This window comes from Podarcis filfolensis, assembly GCF_964270895.1.
Source record: "Podarcis filfolensis genome assembly, chromosome: 7".
Taxonomy (NCBI): Eukaryota; Metazoa; Chordata; class Lepidosauria; order Squamata; family Lacertidae; genus Podarcis; species Podarcis filfolensis.
In genome coordinates, this window is record NC_139603.1 from 55,337,618 (window position 1) to 55,358,795 (window position 21,178).

General features: G+C 41.0%; 1 protein-coding gene across 1 annotated transcript in view; it reads left to right on the forward strand.

The window, feature by feature from the left end:
• Positions 1-1,418: 1,418 nt before the first annotated feature.
• Positions 1,419-21,178, forward strand: part of RAB2A (RAB2A, member RAS oncogene family) — a 32,601-nt gene continuing 12,841 nt past the window's right edge. The window contains exons 1-6 of the mRNA XM_083623139.1: positions 1,419-2,087; positions 11,855-11,926; positions 13,173-13,240; positions 17,782-17,864; positions 18,154-18,246; positions 20,956-21,067. Coding sequence (XP_083479265.1) covers positions 2,042-2,087; positions 11,855-11,926; positions 13,173-13,240; positions 17,782-17,864; positions 18,154-18,246; positions 20,956-21,067 — 474 coding nt within the window. The 5' untranslated portion in view covers positions 1,419-2,041. The remainder of the gene's footprint in view (positions 2,088-11,854; positions 11,927-13,172; positions 13,241-17,781; positions 17,865-18,153; positions 18,247-20,955; positions 21,068-21,178) is intronic.

The window sequence follows — 21,178 nt, forward strand, 5'->3', positions numbered from 1 at the left end:
GACAACAAAGAATATACAAATGTAATAAATAATAGAATTCTAAATACTTTTACAACTGCTCTGCTGAGCCCTTAGCTGGCGTCTGTGCTCAATGAAAACTACGCTATTATGTCATGGACAGATTATTATGTATTGTACCAATGCCACCAACACTATTTCTCCTGCTTTTTGTTCTGAGAGTATTTTTAAAAAATGTTTGTTGTGGGGTGGGGGAGTGGGGAGGACTAGCTTGCTCTGTAAAAAAAAAAAAAATCTATGACCCCTTTACTGCATTTTTGAGATTAAAGGTGCTGCTGACCCAAGTTTCTCACATGACCTCTGTAGGCCCCAATGATATGGCATGACAACCACACTATGAAGTTAATGTATAAACTGGGCAAGTGTTGAAGTCTCCTTAAGAATGATTAACAGCTTAATCCTATTGATGCTGGAGCTTCCCACTCACAATCTTTCTGTTCTTTATCCATGGGGTGTGTGCATACATAGGGACGCCAAAGGAGATTGGTATGTATGACACAACCAGAGAGTTCAACAGTAAAAATTACAATTAAAATGCACAGGGCAAAAGAAAACACTCACTGGCAACAGTCAGCAAGTCATGTTTGGTGCTAGATATTATTTTTGTGTTATTATTTTTAATATATATTATATTAAATTTATATACTTCATCTGAGGATCACAGGGCAGTTTACTGTGTAAAACCACAAAAATATGTAACAAAAAAACAAAACACCCCCAGTTGCTTAAACAAGTTTAAAAGGCCATAGATTTATTTAGCCAAAGGCCTGGAAGAGGAAAATGTTTTCGTCTGCAAACGTTTCAAGCCATTTTTAAAGCGACAGCAGCATACAACTGTAATTCTAACAACTCATGGGCGTAACCAGGATTTATGTGGGGGTGGGGCAGAACCTCAGTTAGTTAAGTATTTTTATTGATTTACTTAATTTAGGGGGGAACTTGCCCCTGTCTACGGCCATGTAACCAGTGGCAACTTCTGGAGACATTTTGGTTATTTGTGATATAGAGCAGACTTGCGCAAAAAGAAGGCACTGGGACATTCCCGCCCATTGCTCTTGTACTATTTCCATCTCAGCTTCCCAATAATGTAGGCTGATAAATGCACAACATCTTTCTGCACTGAGTAGAAGGCAGGAGAAGTCCAGCCGCTGCCATGGCTTCCGTTTTGTATACAGCGACACATTTGACATTCCGTTTGGACCCAGAGGGAAATCTGAAAAACTGCCAGAAGTGATGTGGCGATCCGCAAGCCCGTATGATGCCTTTTGTTTTACTTCCTTCGCCTCTCCCCTTCCCCAAAACCCCCAACTCGCCCTAGTTAAAAGTGCGAGTGTTGCTGTGCCAGGATGAGGCCGCTGAGATCCTCCAGCCAGAGCCGGGGCGACGAAGCGCTTCGCAGCGACCATTCCCTCCAAGAGGCAGCGAGGGCGCTTCCTCGGCCTGCAGCGGACAGGGCGGCGGCCCAGGAGCCTCGGGCCCCACCCCAAGGCCGAAGGCGCCAGGCGCTCGGCCGCCCCGTCCCTCGCATCACTCCCAGGGATCCTCCCCTTCGCCCGCACGCCGAGGCCGAGGCACCGGCTGCTTCAGCACTTCCGGGTCGGCGGAGAGAGCGCTGCGTGACGTTGCCGGAGCGTTCGGGAGCCTCGCGCCTGTTATTGTTCCTGCTTCCCTCGCTCTCTCCCCCACCCCCGCCCGCCTTCCCACCGGCCCTCCGTCCGAACCGCGCGCTCCTCGGGACGCTCTGAAGGCACCTCCAAAGGCCCGGCAGGGGAAAGAAGGGGAGGCGAGGCGCCCAGGCGCACGCGGAAGGCCGGCGTGGGAGGCTCGCTGAGGGAAGCTGTCAGAAGCCCGAGGGCGGTTGGAAGGAGCTGGAGGAGGGGGGCCCGCTGCCAACGGTTTCGAACCTTCCGTTGCGCGAGCCCTGACAGCGAGGGGCGGGGGAGTGCGCGCCGCGTCACCAAGCAGCGAGCAGCCCTAGCAGGAGGCGCAGGAAGGCGGCGGCGGCGGCGGCGACTGGAAGGACATGGCCTACGCGTATCTCTTCAAGTACATCATAATCGGGGACACAGGTAAGGGCGACCCACCGGGGAAGGTTTAAAAGGGCCTGCGCTGCTGGCGGCCTCGGCGCTTCCTGCGCAACGCCTCTCGGCTGCCCCATTTCCGCAGTGTTGGCTGCGCCGACGTGGTGGTGACTGGGCTCGGCAGGGGGAGGTGCTCGGCCCAGGGCCCCGCCCGCGGCCTGGCGAGGCCTAGGGCTCGGGTGTCAGCGCCTCCAGAGCCCCCTCGCTGCCGTCTGGTTTCAAGGCCTCACCACCCAGAGAGTTCCCGGGAAGGGAGCGGGGCGGCGGTGGAGGCCCTGAAATGGGTGCAGCCGGGGCCTCTGGACAGCGGGCGGGTGCTTGTCGTTGACCTCATTTCGGACGCGTCCGAAGAGCCCCGTTGGCCACGCCGGACGCTTCGGTGAGGCAATAGGGGAGTGGTGATAACACCCCCCTCCGGGGGGGGGGGGACACTTGACAAGGCCTCGAGACGCGCTGGGCCTTCGGCCAAGACTTCTCACTCCAGGCCTGTCAGACACGCCTGCGGAGCAAGGCCCTAAAGGATCACACCATTTAATCCCTCTCTGCCCAAAGATACACTGACCTGTAACTAAAGCACCCTCGCCACCTCTGGATATGTTTTACGTTCCAAGAAAATCTACCAGATAAAAGTGGCTTCCACCGTTCATTGGTCGTGCTTCTGTTTCTGGACATGTGTTTAAAGTATTTGCTGCCACTCCTTAGCCGAAAAAACTTATAAAGTGACAGTAATAAACCTTCCCCACCCCTCCGGTATAGAATGTAAAAGACAAGACAGAAAAGGGGGGAAACCGGCAGAAAAGAAGGGATCAAACTGGGGACTTAAGTGACAGAATTCTTGTAATGGCCAGCTGGAAGGAAGAGTTCAAGGAGAGGAGGAGCCAAAAGTTGGTGGTGTTGCAGCTGAGCCTTATGGAGAGGCCCTTTAGTGCCATCTCTCTGACTTGAACATGATGGAATTTAGCATGATAGATGCAGTATAGTGACCTAAGAGACTGAGCTACCAATAAAAAAGGATCTTGTATGCATATCATCTCTGCATAAATTCAGTAGGTGGCCTTAGACAAGCTACTCTTTGCTCCATTCCCCCCATCAGCAGCACGGGATATAATGATACTGATTTCCTTTGCAATTGAAGGATCACAACTAGACAATGCATGTGATGTAGTTTGAATACTAGAAAGTGCTATGCAACAGCCATGTTAGAATAAATACTTGGGGTTCTTGTTTCCCCAAGTGAATTAAGTTTAAATGTCACACATGGTGTTGAATAATCTAATACACTTTCATGCCTATCAGCCACTATTTGAAAACAACCTTTTTAGATTGCAGTGTTTATTTTTTCATTTTAGCTATTTATTTATGAAAATAGTTGAGTTGGGAAAAGTGTGAATGTGTGTGAGAGAGATTTCTGTCAAACTTATCCAAAGGCTAGAAATCCTTTCTCTGAAGGACCAATTCAATACGTTATATAATACACATATGTGCAAAACATTCACAAAGAGGTATATCAACGTTTTCTCCTTGCATGTATCAAACAGGTACATAAGGAACTAGAATTGGCTGAAGCTTCTGCCATGAGTATATGTAGCTGAAAGTACATGTTAGCCACCATATAATGTGAGGAGTGATGCTGAAAGTTTCTTGACAAGTATATGATTGGACAGACATATTCCTTTACAGTGGTACCTCGGATTACAGACGCTTCAGGTTACAGATGCTTCAGGTTACAGACTCCTCTAACCCAGAAATAGTACCTTGGGTTAAGAACTTTGCTTCGGGCTGAGAACAGAAATCATGCAGCGGCGCGGTGGCAGCAGGAGGCCCCATTAGCTAAAGTCGTGCGTCAGGTTAAGAACAGTTTCAGGTTAAGAACGGACCTCCGGAATGAATTAAGTTCTTAACCTGAGGTACCACTGTATTATAAAGTTAGTAGCTTTCTCTTGAATGCTTATTCCCTTTCCTCTTCCTCTTATCTTTAGGGGGGAAACCCTAAAATACAAAGGTATCTGTATTTCATTTACTTCTTCTGTCTATTCTCATTGAGATTTTAGCTTATTTACTCAAGATTCCTCAGCTCTAGAATACATAATAGGTTATATTTCAATCACTTTTTCCTCTTTTAAAATGCATTTTAAAATTTTTTTAAAAGACTGTGGCACAAACATATTTACAGTCTGATTCTATAAAAGTTCATTTGAGGTAGGTACCACTGATTCAATTTCTAATTGCTGTATTATGCAGTCTGGAAGTACTCAGTCAGCAAAGTAATATAATGTTGTACTCCTAGGCACACTTCTGTTCATACTGGAACTTACTCGATCAGACTGCATTTGCACTTCTATTGATTCTTTAGGTCTTGTGATATTTCATTTTAAAACAAACCAAGATTGGCCAACTTTCATTACTTAAAGCATAGAACTTGTATATATGGTTACTAGGAAAGAGGTTCTATTAAGCCACATTTCTAAACAGTCTTTGTTTGGTTGCCTATGGTGAGATGAAATAGTCATTTGGTGACCAGGCAGGGAAACTTTTATAAATTTCAAATATGCCCTCTCATTTTCAGGCAGTTTATATTTCACAAATGAACAACATAGGGATGTGTTGATTGGCAGGCTAGGAAACGTGGCTTGTTTACAAGGCTGCATTAAATTCAGTCTAGCTTGCTTCCAGGTAAGCATGTGTAGGATTGAGCTATGTAATCAATCTCTTCATATATTCAGTATTTGATTTCAACATTGCAAGCAGAATCCAGGAGATTCTACAAGTAAATTAAAAATTATTTTAGCTAGGCATGTTGAGTGCTGTAGTCAATGTATTTTCAGAGCTCTTTCTATAATCTGAGAATTATTGGAGAACAGGTGAGGTTTCTGCAGACTGGAAACGAGCAAATGTTGTCCCCATATTCAAAAAGGGGAGAAAAGAAGACCTAGGTGAGCTTACATTGATACCAGGAAAGGTCCTAGAAAAGATAATTAAACAGTCAATCTGTGAGCACTTAAAAAAGGATGCTGTGATTATTAAGTCCCAGTATGGCCTTCTCAAAAATAAGTCATGCCAGGCAAATCTCATTTCTTTTTTTTTTTTGATAGAGTTACAAGCTTGTGGATAAGGGAAATGCTGTGGGTATGGTGTGTCTTGATTTCAGCAAGGTTTTTGACAAAGTCCCCCATGATATTCTTGCAGAAAACCTGGTAAAATGTGGGCTGGATGAGGTATCTGTTAGGTGGATTTATAGCTGGTTGACTGAACCCAAAGTGTGCTCACTAAGGGTGCTGCAGCACTCTGTCCTGTGCCCACTGTTGTTCAATGTCTCTGTAAACAACTTGGATGAAAGAATTGAGGAGATGCTCATCAAATTTGCAGATGACACTAAACTTGGAGGGGTAGCTAATGCTTCAGAAGAAAGAACTGGGATTCAAAATGACCTTAACAGATTGGAGAACTGGGCCCAAACTAGCAAAATGAATTTAACTAGGGACAAATATAAGGTTCTGTGCTTAGGCAGGAAGAACCAGATGCACAAATATAAGATGAGGGACACCTGGCTTATTAGCAGTACATATGAAAAGGATTTGGGGGTCTTGGGGGGGACCACAAGCTTAACATGAGTCAACAGTGTGATGCAGCAGCAAAAAAAGCCGCAGAATTATAGTGTCCAGGTCAAGGGAAGTAATAGTACCACTCTATTATGCCTTCATCAGACCACACCTGGAATACTGTGTCGAGTTCTGGGTGTCACAATTTAAGAAGGATATTGACAAGCTGGAATGTGTGCAGAGGAGGATGCCCAAGGTGATCAAGGATCTGGAAACCAAGCTTTATGCGAAACGGTTGCGGGAGTTGGGTATGTTTAGCCTGGGAAAGAGACTGAAAGGAGATATGATAGCCTCCTCAAATATCTTAAGGGCTGTCACATGGAAGATGAAGCAAGTTTGTTCTGCTCCGGAGGGTAGGACCTGTATCAATGGATTCAAGTTACAAGAAAGGAGATTCTAACTAAGCATCAGGAAGAACTGTCTGATAATAAAACTATTTGACAGTGTAACAAACTCCCAAGAGAGGTTGTGGATTCTCCTACATTGGAGCTTTCTAGTAACTAGCAACTAGAATCACCCCAGGTCCAGATAGTGGCCCACATCTCTTAATTTGCAGGCCAGTGTTGATTTGCATTGCTTTGCCATTTAAAGCAAAAAACTTTTAGCCATATTTGATTCAATGCTGATTAAATTTCCTCTTAACAAATTTCGTGCTTTTTTCAAGATTCACAGTGTTTTAACTTTTCATTGCTTTATCTTTGCTCTATGATAATAGTGACAACCTGTTGCTCTCCACATGTTGTTGGACTCCAAACTCCCATCAGTTCCAGCCAGCATGACCAATGGTCAGGACTTATGGAAATAATAGTCCATCAACAAAAGTTAGCTACCCCTGTTCTTTGTGTTGCTTTTTGGAAGGAGTTCTTATCTCCTTGCATTTATCTTTCTCTTGGTCAGTCTGAACCCTAGGGAAAGGAGTGAAGTAAACTTAGCTGTTTGTATTTGACAGAAGCTGTAGATGCTTTGAGTGAAAGTAGACTGAAAGCTGCCTTTGAATAGAGATTTTTGGACATTTATGCAAGATTGCAGAAGTGCTGTTTAATGCTCAGGCATAATTTGTTCACATTTACTTGTTCTTGAGCCTTTGCAGTAAAAACAAAATATGGCACCAGTTCAGATTGGTGAGTGTTGAGGAGATACGGATACTGTGCTGCAAAGTCCTGCAATTTTATTTTGTTTTGTTTTTAAGTAGGTGCTTAGTCATAATCAATGTATTGGTCAACAATGAAATGCTCTTAAGCAATTGTGATTGTGGCTTTCCTGTTTATTCCCTTGTATTCCTTTTTGAAATTAGATCAAGGTAAAATAAAAAAAGTACTCAGAAGCAGTGGCAGAGGAAGAGGAGTGCAGGGGGAGTGCACCGCCTCCAGCAGCACGATCCCGGTGGGGTGCCATAGTGGCTTTCCCCCCACTCCCTCAGGGAGTGCCACTCCCCAGTGCGCCACTCCCCCTGGACGTGCACCAGCCCCACCCCTGCCTGCTCTCCATCCCCCCCCCCCCCCCGGTGCCAGAGCATGAAGCTTAGCCACTGGTCAAAAGAGGTTTTCCCACACCAAAAACCACAAGAATTACTAGTCTGCAGAAATTTTTTACAAGCTGACTGGTGGCTGGGAGGTAAAGGCTAGAGCAACAAGTACATTTCAGTGCTTGGTGTGGAGGGTTTCTTTGCTGAATGCACAGAAGTGATGTATTCTGCCTCTCCCCTAGCAGCCTGCTTACTTACATGCGTGCATATATATATTGCTGCCAGTAGTTGCCAGGCAAATGTTGAAATGCCAAGCCGATTTATTTGCCAAATTTCTTTCCACCTAAAGAAAAATGGACGTCAGTCCCTCCATCTTTTATATACTCAAACCTCTACTGTTGTTTAAAACCATGGTTTTCCTCTCATTGTCTGTCCACCCTCACTTTACTCAGACTTCTGCCTCTCCTTGAGTACTGCAAGAAAGGAGAAATACTGAAAGGGGGGGGAGTGTTGTTTTAAACTTCTTCCATTCCTCAGCTGCCTCATGGAAGAGAGAGAAAGAATGTAGAGTCTTTAAATATTCCATAGTACCTTCCTATAGTATATTTTACTCCTAGTACCATGTGTTGTCTTCAGCATGAAATTCTAGATTCACTGTAGTAATTTAGATCAGATATTTTATTAACAAGCAAACATCCCAATATGTACAACAGCCATCGACTGAACTTAACATTCTCTAGCTGAATAAGCTAACTGACAACCTTGCTCTTAAGACTCTATTTATCTTAAAGATACAGCAACATATATTAGTATGGGGCAGGGGTCAGTAAACATTTTCATCAGGGGTCCACTCCACTGTCCCTCAGACCTTATGATGGGCCGGACTATATTTTGGAAAAAATATATGAATGAATTCCTATGCCCCACAAATAACCCAGAGAGGCATTTTAAATAAAAGGACACATTCTACTCATGTAAAAACACTCTGATTCCCGGACCGACCGTCCGCGGGCCGGATTTAGAAGGCTATTGGGCTGGATCCGGCCCCTGGTCCTTAGTTTGCCTACCCATGCTATGGAGTATGTTTGCAGAGGGGACTCCAGAGTAGAGAGGACTAGGCATGGAAATGGGGGTGGTGATCTGTATGCAAGGGAGAGTTGAGAACAGTAAGAAGGGTGGAAGAAAAAGTAGTGAAGGTGAAAATGGGAGTGCAAGGGGAGTTACAACAAAGGAGGGAGTAGGAGGCATGGGAATAGGGTTGAAGATGAAAGCAAGGGCATGAAAGAGTCTGAATAATAGGAGAGTGTGATAACTGTAACTGAACAAAAGGTGAAAAGGGTGGTTAGTATTGTGTGGGAAGCAGAACATACAGGAAGTTACCATGGACATGGGGGGGTGACTGTCAAAATGGGTGCAAAGTGGAGCTGCAGAATAGAATATAGAAATGACTTCAGAAATTGTGTGTAAATCGAATTGTTATTCAATCCTTAACCAGCCTACAATTTTACTCAGATTCAGAAGATCAACATAATCATCCTATCAATGGAGATATCCTCCCAGTCTTCCAAGAGCAAAGAGCTGTGATAATTACCACATGCATCTCCCTTTGAGAAGTCACACCCTGCCTCAGTTCTGGGAATAGATTGACTGCTGCTCAAGTCAATTTTCTCACAGCAGTGCTCCTTAGAGGAATTTTAAGAGGGTCTGTCATGTCTCTGGTACCCTCCTCTTCCATCAAGCTGGAAAATTCCATATTTAACCATGCCCCAAGTACAATTCCAAACTGCACCAAAGTCAACTTTTCCCCCTCCTTTAATAACCTGGAGTGTTTACTAGCCTACATTGCAGGAGATCCATTGAAGCAGGTAACATGTTTCAGTGGCTTTTGGATGAATTGTGTAAAGAAGCTGGTTATATGCAGGTCATGGAATTCTTAATTAAGGCTTATGTATAAAACCATATTTATTATCTATTACTGTATAACATAGGATTGGGCTGTGCATGCATATTGGCTTCATACCACTTGATCTTAAAACTGAGAATGTCTGAATTCTTGATAGGAAAGTTCTACATCTGGGGTTTTTTTTATCTTTGAGGTTTAACTCATGCAAGTTGCCATTTTATGTTATTGTTGACAGATGATTCACATGCACATGCAAACCAACCCTTTCATGTACAAATATATGAAGTCCAAAAGTTTCCTTGTGAAAGTGGCATGTGGTAGGTCCTTGCAGGAATTAAATACATTTTAGCTGGAAATTTGATTGTTATGCACAAACTGCCTGTTCCTGACAAAAAGTTATAGCTGTTTGGTCCATTGCTAGCATAGTTTCTATGCTAGAGCTTGGGCATTCATGATTCCTACATATCATAGTTTCTTAGATTTGTCATTGCTTAGGTTTATCTGTCTTTGACTGAGAAAGCACTTCTTTCACTTCTACTGAGGGCTATTTGAATCACAGTCCTGGTTTGAGGTTCTCTCAGCAACACCTGAGCTATGTGTCATTTATCTTGTGAACCACCCTGAGATCTTTGGATGAAGGCCATATATAATAATAATAAAACGTTGCAAGAGGTAAAACCACAAAAGTCTTGTGAAAACAAGTGTCCTACCTTGCATCATATTCTGATGTAAAATACCTGTTTTACTTACATTTAAAACTATCAAGAGTGGCAAGAAATTATATCTTAAGTTTTTCTGGCTAGAAAGGAATTGAGAATAAATAAAATATAAGGAAGAAAAGCCTGTAAGAAGAGAGGATTTGTAATTTCTTATTTAGAATAGTAACATGAAGCAGGTATTTTGACACGGGTAGTGCAGTGAATGATGAAAGAGTGTACCTTGTACTTCACTAATATTACACATAATAGAAGATGAGTGGTCCACTTATGCTTCTCTCATGCCAAATTTTAAGGTCACCTATGTAACTAAAAAAATTAGAGAAAATAAGAACTTGGGAACAGATGAGGGAACAAATGATAGCACCACCTTTAAATACATACAAATAAAAAGTATTCTAAGTGGACTGAGACAAAAACAGGAAGCGAGAACCATAAAACAGTTTGAAAGGTTAACAAGGAATGGCACAGTTAAATGGTTTTCAGCTTTATGTCAAGTGTTAATGCACAAACATTCAGAGACAAAACTTAATCATATGATGAAATGGGAAAGAGAATTGCAAATGGAAATTTAGGAGAAAGTATGGAAATGCCTATTTGGAGTAGGAACCAAATTCATGTCAGCCATGAATTATAGAGAAAATTGCATGAAAAGCGTGGTGCAATGGCTATGGATCCCTTGGAAAAGCAGAATGATTTCATACATATGATGGAAATGATATTGGTTATAAAATGACATAATTTGTCATTAGGCTTTGCAAATAGTCCACTATTATGTTCCTTGAATTACATCAATGATTCAAGAACACCAAAGAGTGAGTGTATCCAAATGTTGTGCATTTTAATAGTAACCAGGGTTATGTATTCACAAGTGTAGAAGGATAGTCCAAAACCAGGAAAGAAAGAATCTGTCAGAAATATTTGGGGAACCAAAAACAAACCCCTGTGTTGCAATAAGAACCAATCACAACAATACAAACACAACATGTAGGCTAATAGTAAAAAAATATATAATAGAATAATAATATCATTCAAATTGTAGGAATAAGCCAGTTAAAGTTCATATGTACAGTATAATTTATCTACTTGCACTTTGATGTGCTTTCGAACTGCTAGGTTGGCAGGAGCAGGGACCAAGCAATGGGAGTTCACCGTCATGAGGATTCGAACCGCCGACTTCTGATCGGCAAGCCTTAGGCTCTGTGGTTTAACCCACAGCGCCACCCGCGTCCCTGAGTTGGAAGTATAGTCGTGGAATAAAAAAAGAGGACTCGGGATAGAGGGAAGTGGAGCAAAAACAATAAAAAACAAATGTAACTTTTAAGCAATATTGAAGTACTTTTAAATAATGGTTAGTTCCTTTTCAAGTATACAGTGCTTGATTTAACAGAATAGAAAAGTGTTTTATGAAAATAGAGTTAGTTTTCTAAGAGGTTTAAAATGTTTATACAGTGGTACCTCAGGTTAAGTACTTAATTCATTCTGGAGGTCATTCTTAACCTGAAACTGTTCTTAACCTGAAGCACCACTTTAGCTAATGGGGCCTCCTGCTGCCGCTGTGCCGCCGCTGCACAATTTCTGTTCTCATCATGAAGCAAATTTCTTAACCTGAAGCACTATTTCTGGGTTAGCGGAGTCTGTAACCTGAAGCGTATGTAACCCGAGGCACCACTGTACACATTACATATATATATAGTAATTGCATAGTCACATTAACAAAGTATGTATATTTTAAAAGAGCAACAGAGTAACTATAGAGGCTATCTGAAACTAGCTACTAAGTGAGAGTCTTAAGTTTCTGAATAGTAAATGTACATAATGAATATGATTTTGGAGGAGGAGTGGGATTTAGTAATTTGGTTTTTACGGAGGAGCATGACAAGTTCCAAGGGACCTCACTGTTATCCTTTGTGTTTCTTTTGGTGGCCTCTGAAATGTTATGCTAACACCAAGGAGTAGTTTTATCAGTAATTTGTAAATGTGTGTAAAGAAGTCTGAAATTTTGAAATATTCTCACTTTTTGTAGTACTTTATATTTGGAAATTCTTGAAATTGATTTTTTTTCCTTCCAGGTGTTGGAAAATCATGTTTATTGTTGCAGTTCACAGACAAAAGGTTTCAGCCAGTGCACGACCTTACTATAGGTAAGTTCTTTTAAGCAGGTAAATGAGTAAAGCTCCTTGGGAACTGCATGCATCAAGTTCTGAAATGGAATGTCTAGAGCAGGGGTCGTCAACCTGGTCCCTTCCACCCTCTAGTGGGCTTTTCAGGATTCCAGGTGGGCGGTAGGGGGGGTTCTATGGCACAGGCTGAATCCTCCTTCCATCGAGCACTGGTGGGCGGTAAGGAAATTTTACCATCAAGAAAGATGCATTAGTGTGTGGTAGGTATAAAAAGGTTGACTACCCCCGTTCTAGACTTTCAACTAATAGTCATATATTTACAGGGTTATAGTGGCATGGGTCAGTTGTGCTTAGTCTGATAATAAATAAATCAGGTTCTTATTGGACAAAATGACATCCAATTATCCACTGTTAGAAGTTACTGTGTAAAGAGTGTGTTTTCCATACAAAATGGTTTCAGCTTAACAATGTCAGAATTGTCAATTTCTAAAATATTCTTATCTGAATATGAAATATCATTTTAAGATTTTGTTAAGTCTAAGTTGTAACTCTCTTCTAAGCCTAAATGATGGTTTCTTTGAAGGGATTTAAGTAGTTTAATTTGAGTCTGACTCAGTGAGATTTGAAACTTTCTCACATTCTGCAGCTGCTTGTGACTGCCTCTGAATATTTTCAAACTACATTGCAGTGTCATAATTTTAAAAAGCATTTTCTTCCTTTATTGTTATTGCAGTTTATATCCCACCTTTTCTCTGGAGAACTCAAGGTGGCATACATGGTTCTCTGCCCCTCCCCCTTATATCTTCACAGAATCCTTGTAAGTCAGGTTAGGCTGTGAGACTGTAACTGGCCTGAGGTCACCCAGTAATCTTCATGGCTGAGTGGGGATTTGAACCCTGGTCTTTCAGGTTCTAGTCCAAAATTCTAACTATTGCACCACACTGGCTATGCTAAATGCTTCCTTTGTAGGTTTTTAGATTGTTCTTATTTTTTCTACCTCTGTTGAAAGACATTTTGTTTTTGGTTTTTTTTTTGCATCTGTTAATCTAGAAATGAGTGTATAAAACTATGACACAATACAAAATTGTATAAAGTCTGTTAACTCTTCAGTATGTGCTATAGGGGGAAAGCCAACTGAAAGCATGAAGAACAATGTTGCTTCCTGCTATGAAAAGGGTTGAAGTAAATCCTGATTTCGTTTAGGATACTGGATAGTATTTCATTGCTGTGTTGGAGCTCTGTTACAACATTTTATTTTATTATTCAGGTGTAGAATTTGGTGCTCGAATGATAACCATTGATGGGAAACAGATAAAACTTCAGATATGGGATACGGTAAGTGTAGGAAAATTTTCTGTGCAAATTTTCTTTAAAACTGTGGTTCAAAGAACAGGAGCGAGGAACTGAAACTCTGAAAAAAGCACCAGTCAACTGTTGTAAAATGAAAACAAAAAGAAACACTCAAAAATGGTATAAACTGAAAAAATGGTGTGAACTATCTCCCAAAAAGGCAAACTCTAGACCGTGTGTGAGTGTGTGTGTTCGTGTTCCATGATCCAAAATAATAGTAGCTGCTGCAAGCATTATTGATTCCTGTTTATCCTGGATCAACAATCTCTCTGTATATGGATATAGGGTTTGTTCTAACTCCCTTGAGCTATTTAGAAGATTTCTGCTAACCTGTCTGTGAAAAAGCAATCTTAACTATTGTTTACGTATTCTGGGATAAAGGACCAGTGAGGAGAGCTTCAATTTTTCTTCTCTTTCAATACACTTCAAGCTCTAAACCCAGTAAGCATATGTATGAATCAGCTTGATATAATTTGAGGGGTGAAGGCAAAGGTAAAGGACCCCTGACAGTTAAGTCCACTCGCGAATGACTGGGGTTACGGCGCTCATCTTGCTTTACTGGCCGAGGGAGCTGACGTTTGTCCACAGACAGTTTTTCCAGGTCATGTGGCCAGCATGACTAAGCCGCTTCTGGCGAAACCAGAGCAGCACAGGGAAACGCTGTTTACCTTCCCGCCGGAGTGGTACCTATTTATCTACTTGCACCGCATCCTTTCGAACTGCTAAGTTAGCAGGAGCTGGGACCAAACAATGGTAGCTCACCCCATTACAGGGATTCAAACTGCTGACCTTCCGATCGGCAAGCCCTAGGCTCAGTGGTTTAGACCACAGCGCCACCCGCGTCCCTAATTTCAGGGGTAGTTATTCATTAGGTCACTGGCTTGTGTAGGGGAGAGGGTGCAAGTTAGTAGCTATGGTGTGGAATGCAGCCCTAAATGTCATTTAATTTTATTGCCTCATTTATTCAACTGTAAAACAGGCTTGTCATTCACTCACCAGTTTTTTGAAGTACCAAATTTTGAATTCTTGCTACACTGTGGTATCTTAGTAATATTATGAGATGTTTCTTAAGCTGGAACGTGCTCATTTATTGAGAGTATTGTGTCTTTATAATAAAGAAATATTAAGGCAAAAGTTTAGTGTGTATTGGTTTCATAGGAACTATACAAGTGGAACATGTACCAAAATGTTTAGGTACATCGCCACCCTGCAGGAGTGTTCTTGTGCAGGGATCCAGTTAGCAGACATCCTAACCTGCTCTCAGCTGTAGTCTAAATTTATTTATAAAAACAGTTATACCACCCACGTACATAAAATATCACAGAAGTGTACAACAGTGTATACACATACTATAGAACATAAAATACAAAATGTCATAAAAATGGCTGACTTCTTATAAATAAATAAATAAATAAATAAATAAGTTAGTTAGTTAGTTAGTTAGTTAGTTGGCATAAAAAGATCTTCAAGAGATTCCTAAAAATTAGTAGTGAGGTTGCCTGCAGAATCTGTGTTGGAAGGGTATTCCACAGCATGGAACTGGCAACACCAAATGCCCAACTTCTGTTAGAAGCCAGTAGTGAAGGTATGCAAGGCAACTAACAGTGCTCCTCAGGATGGTTGAAGTGGGATATAAGGACTCAAGCGATCCTTGAGGTATTCTGGATCCAAGTCATTTAGGGCTTTCCTCCCAGCTTTTCTGGGTTACTCCTCCCCATTTTTGCCAAGCCTGCACATCTCTCAGCCCAGTAGTATATGGGCAGCCAGTGCTGATGTTATAGCAGAGGTGCCATGTGCTATCAGTCATCTGCCCCCACCAGCAATCTGGCAACACAATTCTGCACAAGCTGGAACTTTTAGACCAGGGTAGTGGGCAGCCAAACGTAAAGCACAGTGCCGTAGTCCAGTCCCGAGGTTACCCATTTTCATGGATTGCAGTGGCCAGGCTTTCCTGTTTCAAACACCTCTGTACCAGGCATACCAGATGAAACTGGTAAGAAGCACTGCTATCCGCAAAGGTCTCTTGGGGCTCTAATGGCAAAGATGTATCCAGAACTACCTCTAAGCTGCATACCTGCTGTTTCTGAAACGTGTGCATCCCTTCGTTCCCCCATCCACCTCAGCAGGGAAGGTGGGAAACTCAGTGCTTTGGACTTTACACCAAAAGCATAAGTAAAACAGTCTTCTTACATATTTGGGATGGTCTGAAGCTACTCATAGCCTTCATGTGCCTTCAGTAATGTGTGTTCTTAACAGGTCCAGCCACTGGCTTCTGGGAATTACCTTTGCTGCGTAAAAGGGACTTCTGGGTTCTGAACATGCAGTCACTCTTACAATGCTATACTAGGGCATAGTTCTTGCAAGTAGGGTAGGGCACAATGAACCTGATTCTTGACTTTATCACTACAACTCAAGATGGAGCTTACATGGTTGAAAGTTTTCTCCATATGAAACAAGAATCCTCTTAAAATAGATAAATAAATGTTTGAGAGAAACATAGCCATCTTCCTGTCATGTCATTTTATCTATGTCAAGAGAATGAAATAGTTTTGTAACTAAGCCCTTGGGCTTGCCTTCCTGCCCCCAACATGGAACTGATGCTTAAGAGAGAAAAATAGTGTGTATGTGTATACACCTGCTTCTTTTGTGTTTGTGCCTGTCCCAGGTATGTACATCTAAGGCAAACATGATCTTAAAGAATCCCACACAGGTCATCCAGAGCAAGCCTTAGAAGTATCTAAGCCTGGTGTGTGTGTGTGTGTGTGTGTGTGTGTGTGTGTGTGTGTGTGTTTTGCTTTCATCCATTGATCCTGAATGAGATGATAATTCAAAAGTTATATATGTTGGCAGTTTTACCTCTGTGTATATTCGGTATGCATATAGGCTTAATACAGGGGCTCCATAAATCTCAGATTTTTGCTGACTGCCTGGATGTGGTAGGTGCTAGGTCACACTTGGTGAAGATCTGGTGAAACTCTTGGTGTTTTCAAAGTCTTGCTTACTCTAGAAATAAACTCCCTAAACATTGTATGGAATTATGCTACACCTGCTACATAGTGAATAGTTTTTAATACTTTGTCTTTAATTTTTTAAACACAAATTCTTCATAGATGCTGTTAACAGTTTGTAAATATTTTTCATTTATGCTAACACATTTAAAGACATGGTTATCTTTATGTGAGATTTCATTTCCTTTTTTGCCATCACAAAAGACTATGGGTGGAATGCACCACCATAAGAAGGCGATTGTTCTGTCTGGCTAGCAAAAATGCTTGCACTGGTCGTAAAATCTTCCCCCTCCTTCCCATGTGCTGTTCTTGGAGTTCTCCTGGTTTGGGGAGGAGGTAAAAGAAGGAGAAGGTCTCATGGTGCTTGTGGTCTCATTGCGCTGACTTCCACTAGTTCAACAAGTTTGTTGAATATATGTACTATATGTACTAATCACCTTAGTGTTAATGGGTAAACATTGTAGTTCCTGGAGAAAAAGTGGGAGGTGAAATCTTACAAGTATTGCAAGCATTAGCTTTTGCCTAACATCTGTGGCAGGGTGAACTTTTCTTTTCTATGGCTGTTAATAACTAAATAATTTAGTGATAGAATATAGCTATTCAGTGTTTGCGATTACTGTGTCCAGTTCATAGTGACCAAGGCTTTTTAAAAAAGGTTAAATATATGACCCATACATATGTTTTGAAGCAGAAAGGAGGGCTATAGGATGATATCAGTGTAGCTCTATGACCAATCCCTTTTGAAAATCTAACATAAAATTTTAAACTTAGGATGTTCTGTTAAAATTCTTTTAAAAAATCATTTTTATATGATATCTCATGTTTTTCATTTGTGGCAATCAAGGCACCTTCTTGCATGCTTTTGACAAGCACTCTGTCAGAAGCACAGGAAATTGATTAAATGTACAATAGAATTATATAAAATCAAATTCAAAACCATTATCTGTTTTTTATAATAAAATGCTAGTGGAAAGAATTCCATCTGAAGACTGTTGAAAGCTGGCTGCAGTTTATGATATAACGGATAAAATCTGCATCCTTGGCCTTCCTACAACCTTTACACCAGCAGATGGTGGGCGTAAAGATGTCATTCATCATTTATTTACAATGGGCTTTATTTATTCTAGTGTCAACAGCTGCCCCAGGGAGGGAGTTATTGAATTCAAATGTGAAGCACTGGGTTATTTGCTTCCTTTCAAATTTGTCTTCAGAGCTTAGTTGCTAGGAGTCCATTCTGTACTCTAATAATGATTCATGTATTGTGAAGCCATTCAGTAAATTGGGTTGTCAGGGATTGCCAAAAAAGGTTTAGAGGTCTTGTTCTTGAGTCCCCTCCCCAATGGTTCTGTGCTGTAGACTTTTTAATTCGTGGCTCCTCTTTTCCAGAATTAGTGAGGTTTTGTCCTTTCCCCCAATCCCTTACACAATAAACTTCTTAGTGTAAGTATGCAAGACTCTTACTTTCTTCACAAGGAAACACAGGAGACAAAATGAACTGTGAATATTGTATTTCTACAGGCTGGGCAGGAGTCCTTCCGTTCTATCACAAGGTCATACTACAGAGGGGCAGCAGGGGCCTTACTAGTGTATGACATTACAAGGTGAGAATCTTTCAGAATCTTTTAGACTTTTGTAACTAGCTTTTTTCTGTATGTTTTTTTTTTTTAAATCATTAACAGATTTCAATGTCTAAAACTGGTTTTCAACTAGTGGTGGAAGCAGAAGGGAACTAAAGTGACTTCCACTGCACATCAGTTGTCCAGTGTATAAGTCCTAGGTTAACAACTGGTAAAGTCATTAAATTTTCTGTTTATATATATTTTTAAACTTTTGCTTTGTTCATTTTTTGTTTGTGCATTGTTCCTCACTTGCGTTTTGGTCTCATTTTAGGAGGGACACTTTCAACCATTTGACAACATGGTTAGAAGATGCCCGTCAGCATTCCAATTCTAACATGGTCATTATGCTCATTGGAAATAAAAGGTATATATATATATATTTAAAAGCCTTTTGAATGGTGTGGATTAACAGTTAATTAAAAACCTGCTCCATAACAAGTGGCATATTGAGTACATGACCTTTATTTTTTTTAAAAAATAATTTTAACATTTGATGATCCTGGTTTGAGTCAGCTGAGTTGCCAAAAAACAACAACAACCCCTGACACTTTTGAATTTTTTTTTTTAGTAATATATCCAATTCTAGATTTGAATGCCAATTAAAACAGGGGTACCCAACACAGTGTTTCTAGATGTTTTGGCATACATCAGCCTCAGCCAGCATGGACTATGCTCAGGATGGTGGAAGTTGTAATCCACAACATCTGTAGGGCATCACATTAGCTATTCTTGGATTAAAAGACTGAAATGTTTATATTCCCTTTAACATTTAGCTAGCTTCATGTCTGAGCTGTCCTACAATGTGCTAGTTCTTTTTCAATCTAGACTCCTTTGCAGTTGATCTCAAGGTTACCACGGTGGAACTCTTAATTCCAGTTGGAGGCTTGTTGAATATCTTTGGTCAGCTTACTGCAATTCTTAATATAATCCTCTGGATGTTTTTTAAATGTCCTACTTCATAGTATTATCATCGATGAACAGATACCTTTGTTGTCTGGAAAAAATGTGTTGTACTCACAGAAGTACAACATTCAGTTGTTCAATTAATGCTGTATTATTAACATGCTGAGCTTTTTCATATTCTGTCTAGCACAAGTAGTTCACACATAGTTTGGACCCAATGACTTAAAGATTGTCACTATGCTACCAATAACTCTTATGTTGGCAACATTGTATTGGAGAAACCAGATTTCCCAAGTTCAAGGAGAACAAAACTTTATCTAAAACGAACATAAAATTTCATTGGTGGTGATCATAGTTGTATTTCTTGCATTTTGCAAGCAGTGTAGTCCCCCTCCCCCCAAGATAAAAATAGCTTACTAGGTGCTGCTAGGTGGCTTTCTATACCAAGACTGAGGAATCTTTTTAAGCCCAAGGGCTGTACTCCCTTATGGTAGGCCTTGCATAAGCCAGATGCCAGTAGTGGGTGGGGCAAATGTAGGCAGAGCAACTGGTTTGACTTTTATATTTGTACAGTAGACTACACCATAGTCATGCAAAAGCCAGAGTTTCTGCACGCAGTTCAGTGACAAGGCACAAGCACCCGAGGCAAACAGCCAGAGAGAAGTGTGGCCTGGGGCAAGTACCAAGGCCTGATAGAGAGGCCTGAAGGGCCACTTTTTAAAAGGTACTATTATTTATTAATTGATATGCAATTTATGTACCAAAATGGCTCTAGGGATTGCTTATTCTGTTCCACACAGTAGTGCAGGTGTAGCACCAGTGAGAGGTGTAGCTTGATAGAGGGGCCTGGAAGTCCACATCCGATGTACAGACTCACTCCACTTCTACACAATAGACCAATCTGTGTGGTGAAGTTTTTACATGCATCACTGTAGTTACATAGGAACTTTCTGTTGTTCAGAATTGTTATTGGGCTGCCATTATTATTATTATTATTATTAGTAGTAGTAGTAGTAGTAGTAGTCTACCACCCTTCATCCAAAGATCACAGGGCAGTTCACAACATAAAAATACAAAATGAGAACCCAAAATACATAATAAAAACAAGAAAAAGAATAAAAACCAACAACCCCCCCCCCACAATCCTACTCACTGAATTCAAAGGAACTTATTCCTAGCTAAGTGTGTGTCATAGCTTTAAAATACGGATAATCATTAACGTGTCTGTTGTAACCATTCCTCATAGGGGAGGTTGCTCCTTGATTCTAAACCGAGGAAAACCATTAAGGCTAGTGGCCAGCACTACATCTTACATTGGCTAATTCCATAACTTAAATAAGTGTTGAGTGAAGAAACATTGCATCTTGTGTTAGGTTCCAACAGTGTCAAGGCCTGCAAGAGAGGGGCTGCTTGCTCTAAACACCACCTACAAAGAGTGGTCCGCAAGATGCAACTGTCCTGGGTGAGGTTTTGACAAACATCAATGTAGCCACATAGGAACTTGCAGTTATTCAGAACTGATCTTGGGCTGCTAATAATACATGTCCCATATAACTTATGAAAAGAGATTTTGGAGGAAGGACTGGGTAAGAGTGACCAGCAGGCATTGTATGTAAATGAAATGTTACTGTATTAATATCCATTCAAAATTTATATTTTCTGGTTATGAACTTAGATAGAAGCTGCTGTTAGAAAGCTATATCACAAAGTAGCATAAGGATGCATAAGCTGAGAAATGTAGACAGGAATGTCCTGTTTCCCACAATCTGGCTAATGAGGTTCATGAAAATGGCAGCTGGGATCCTGTCTGAAAAGCTGCCGGGAGTCATTTTTCCATATTATGCTGTCAGTGTATTTTTGAGGAGATGCCTCTCTTGTTAGAAATCAACATTGATAGTTCTTTGTCGTGATGCTTTTGGAGTGACCGCATGTCTTCTCTGCCATTCTCCTTCCCATTTTTCTCTCCTCAGCATTGGTTTTTAATCAGTAATAGTGAATAAATTTCTTTTTAGTCACTTAGAAGGTGATTAAGGTTCTATATTGGACTTCATCAAATGTAGTGTTGTCTGTGGTATACCTAGACAAATGGACTTAATTTTAAGTAAAGATATGTGCCTAGGTGAGTTAGCTTGTGCTTGTACAGGGAACAACTGATGTCTTGTTTTCTTAGTGATCTAGAGTCTAGAAGAGAAGTGAAAAAGGAAGAAGGTGAAGCATTTGCACGAGAGCATGGGCTTATCTTTATGGAGACGTCTGCCAAAACTGCTTCCAACGTAGAAGAGGTAATTTGGTGTAATTTATTTTATATTACATGATTACTCTCCGAGTATGATTTAGGTGGGAAGTTAGAGACACAGCTTTGAGATCAAAATAATGTCTCTGGATCCAATCAA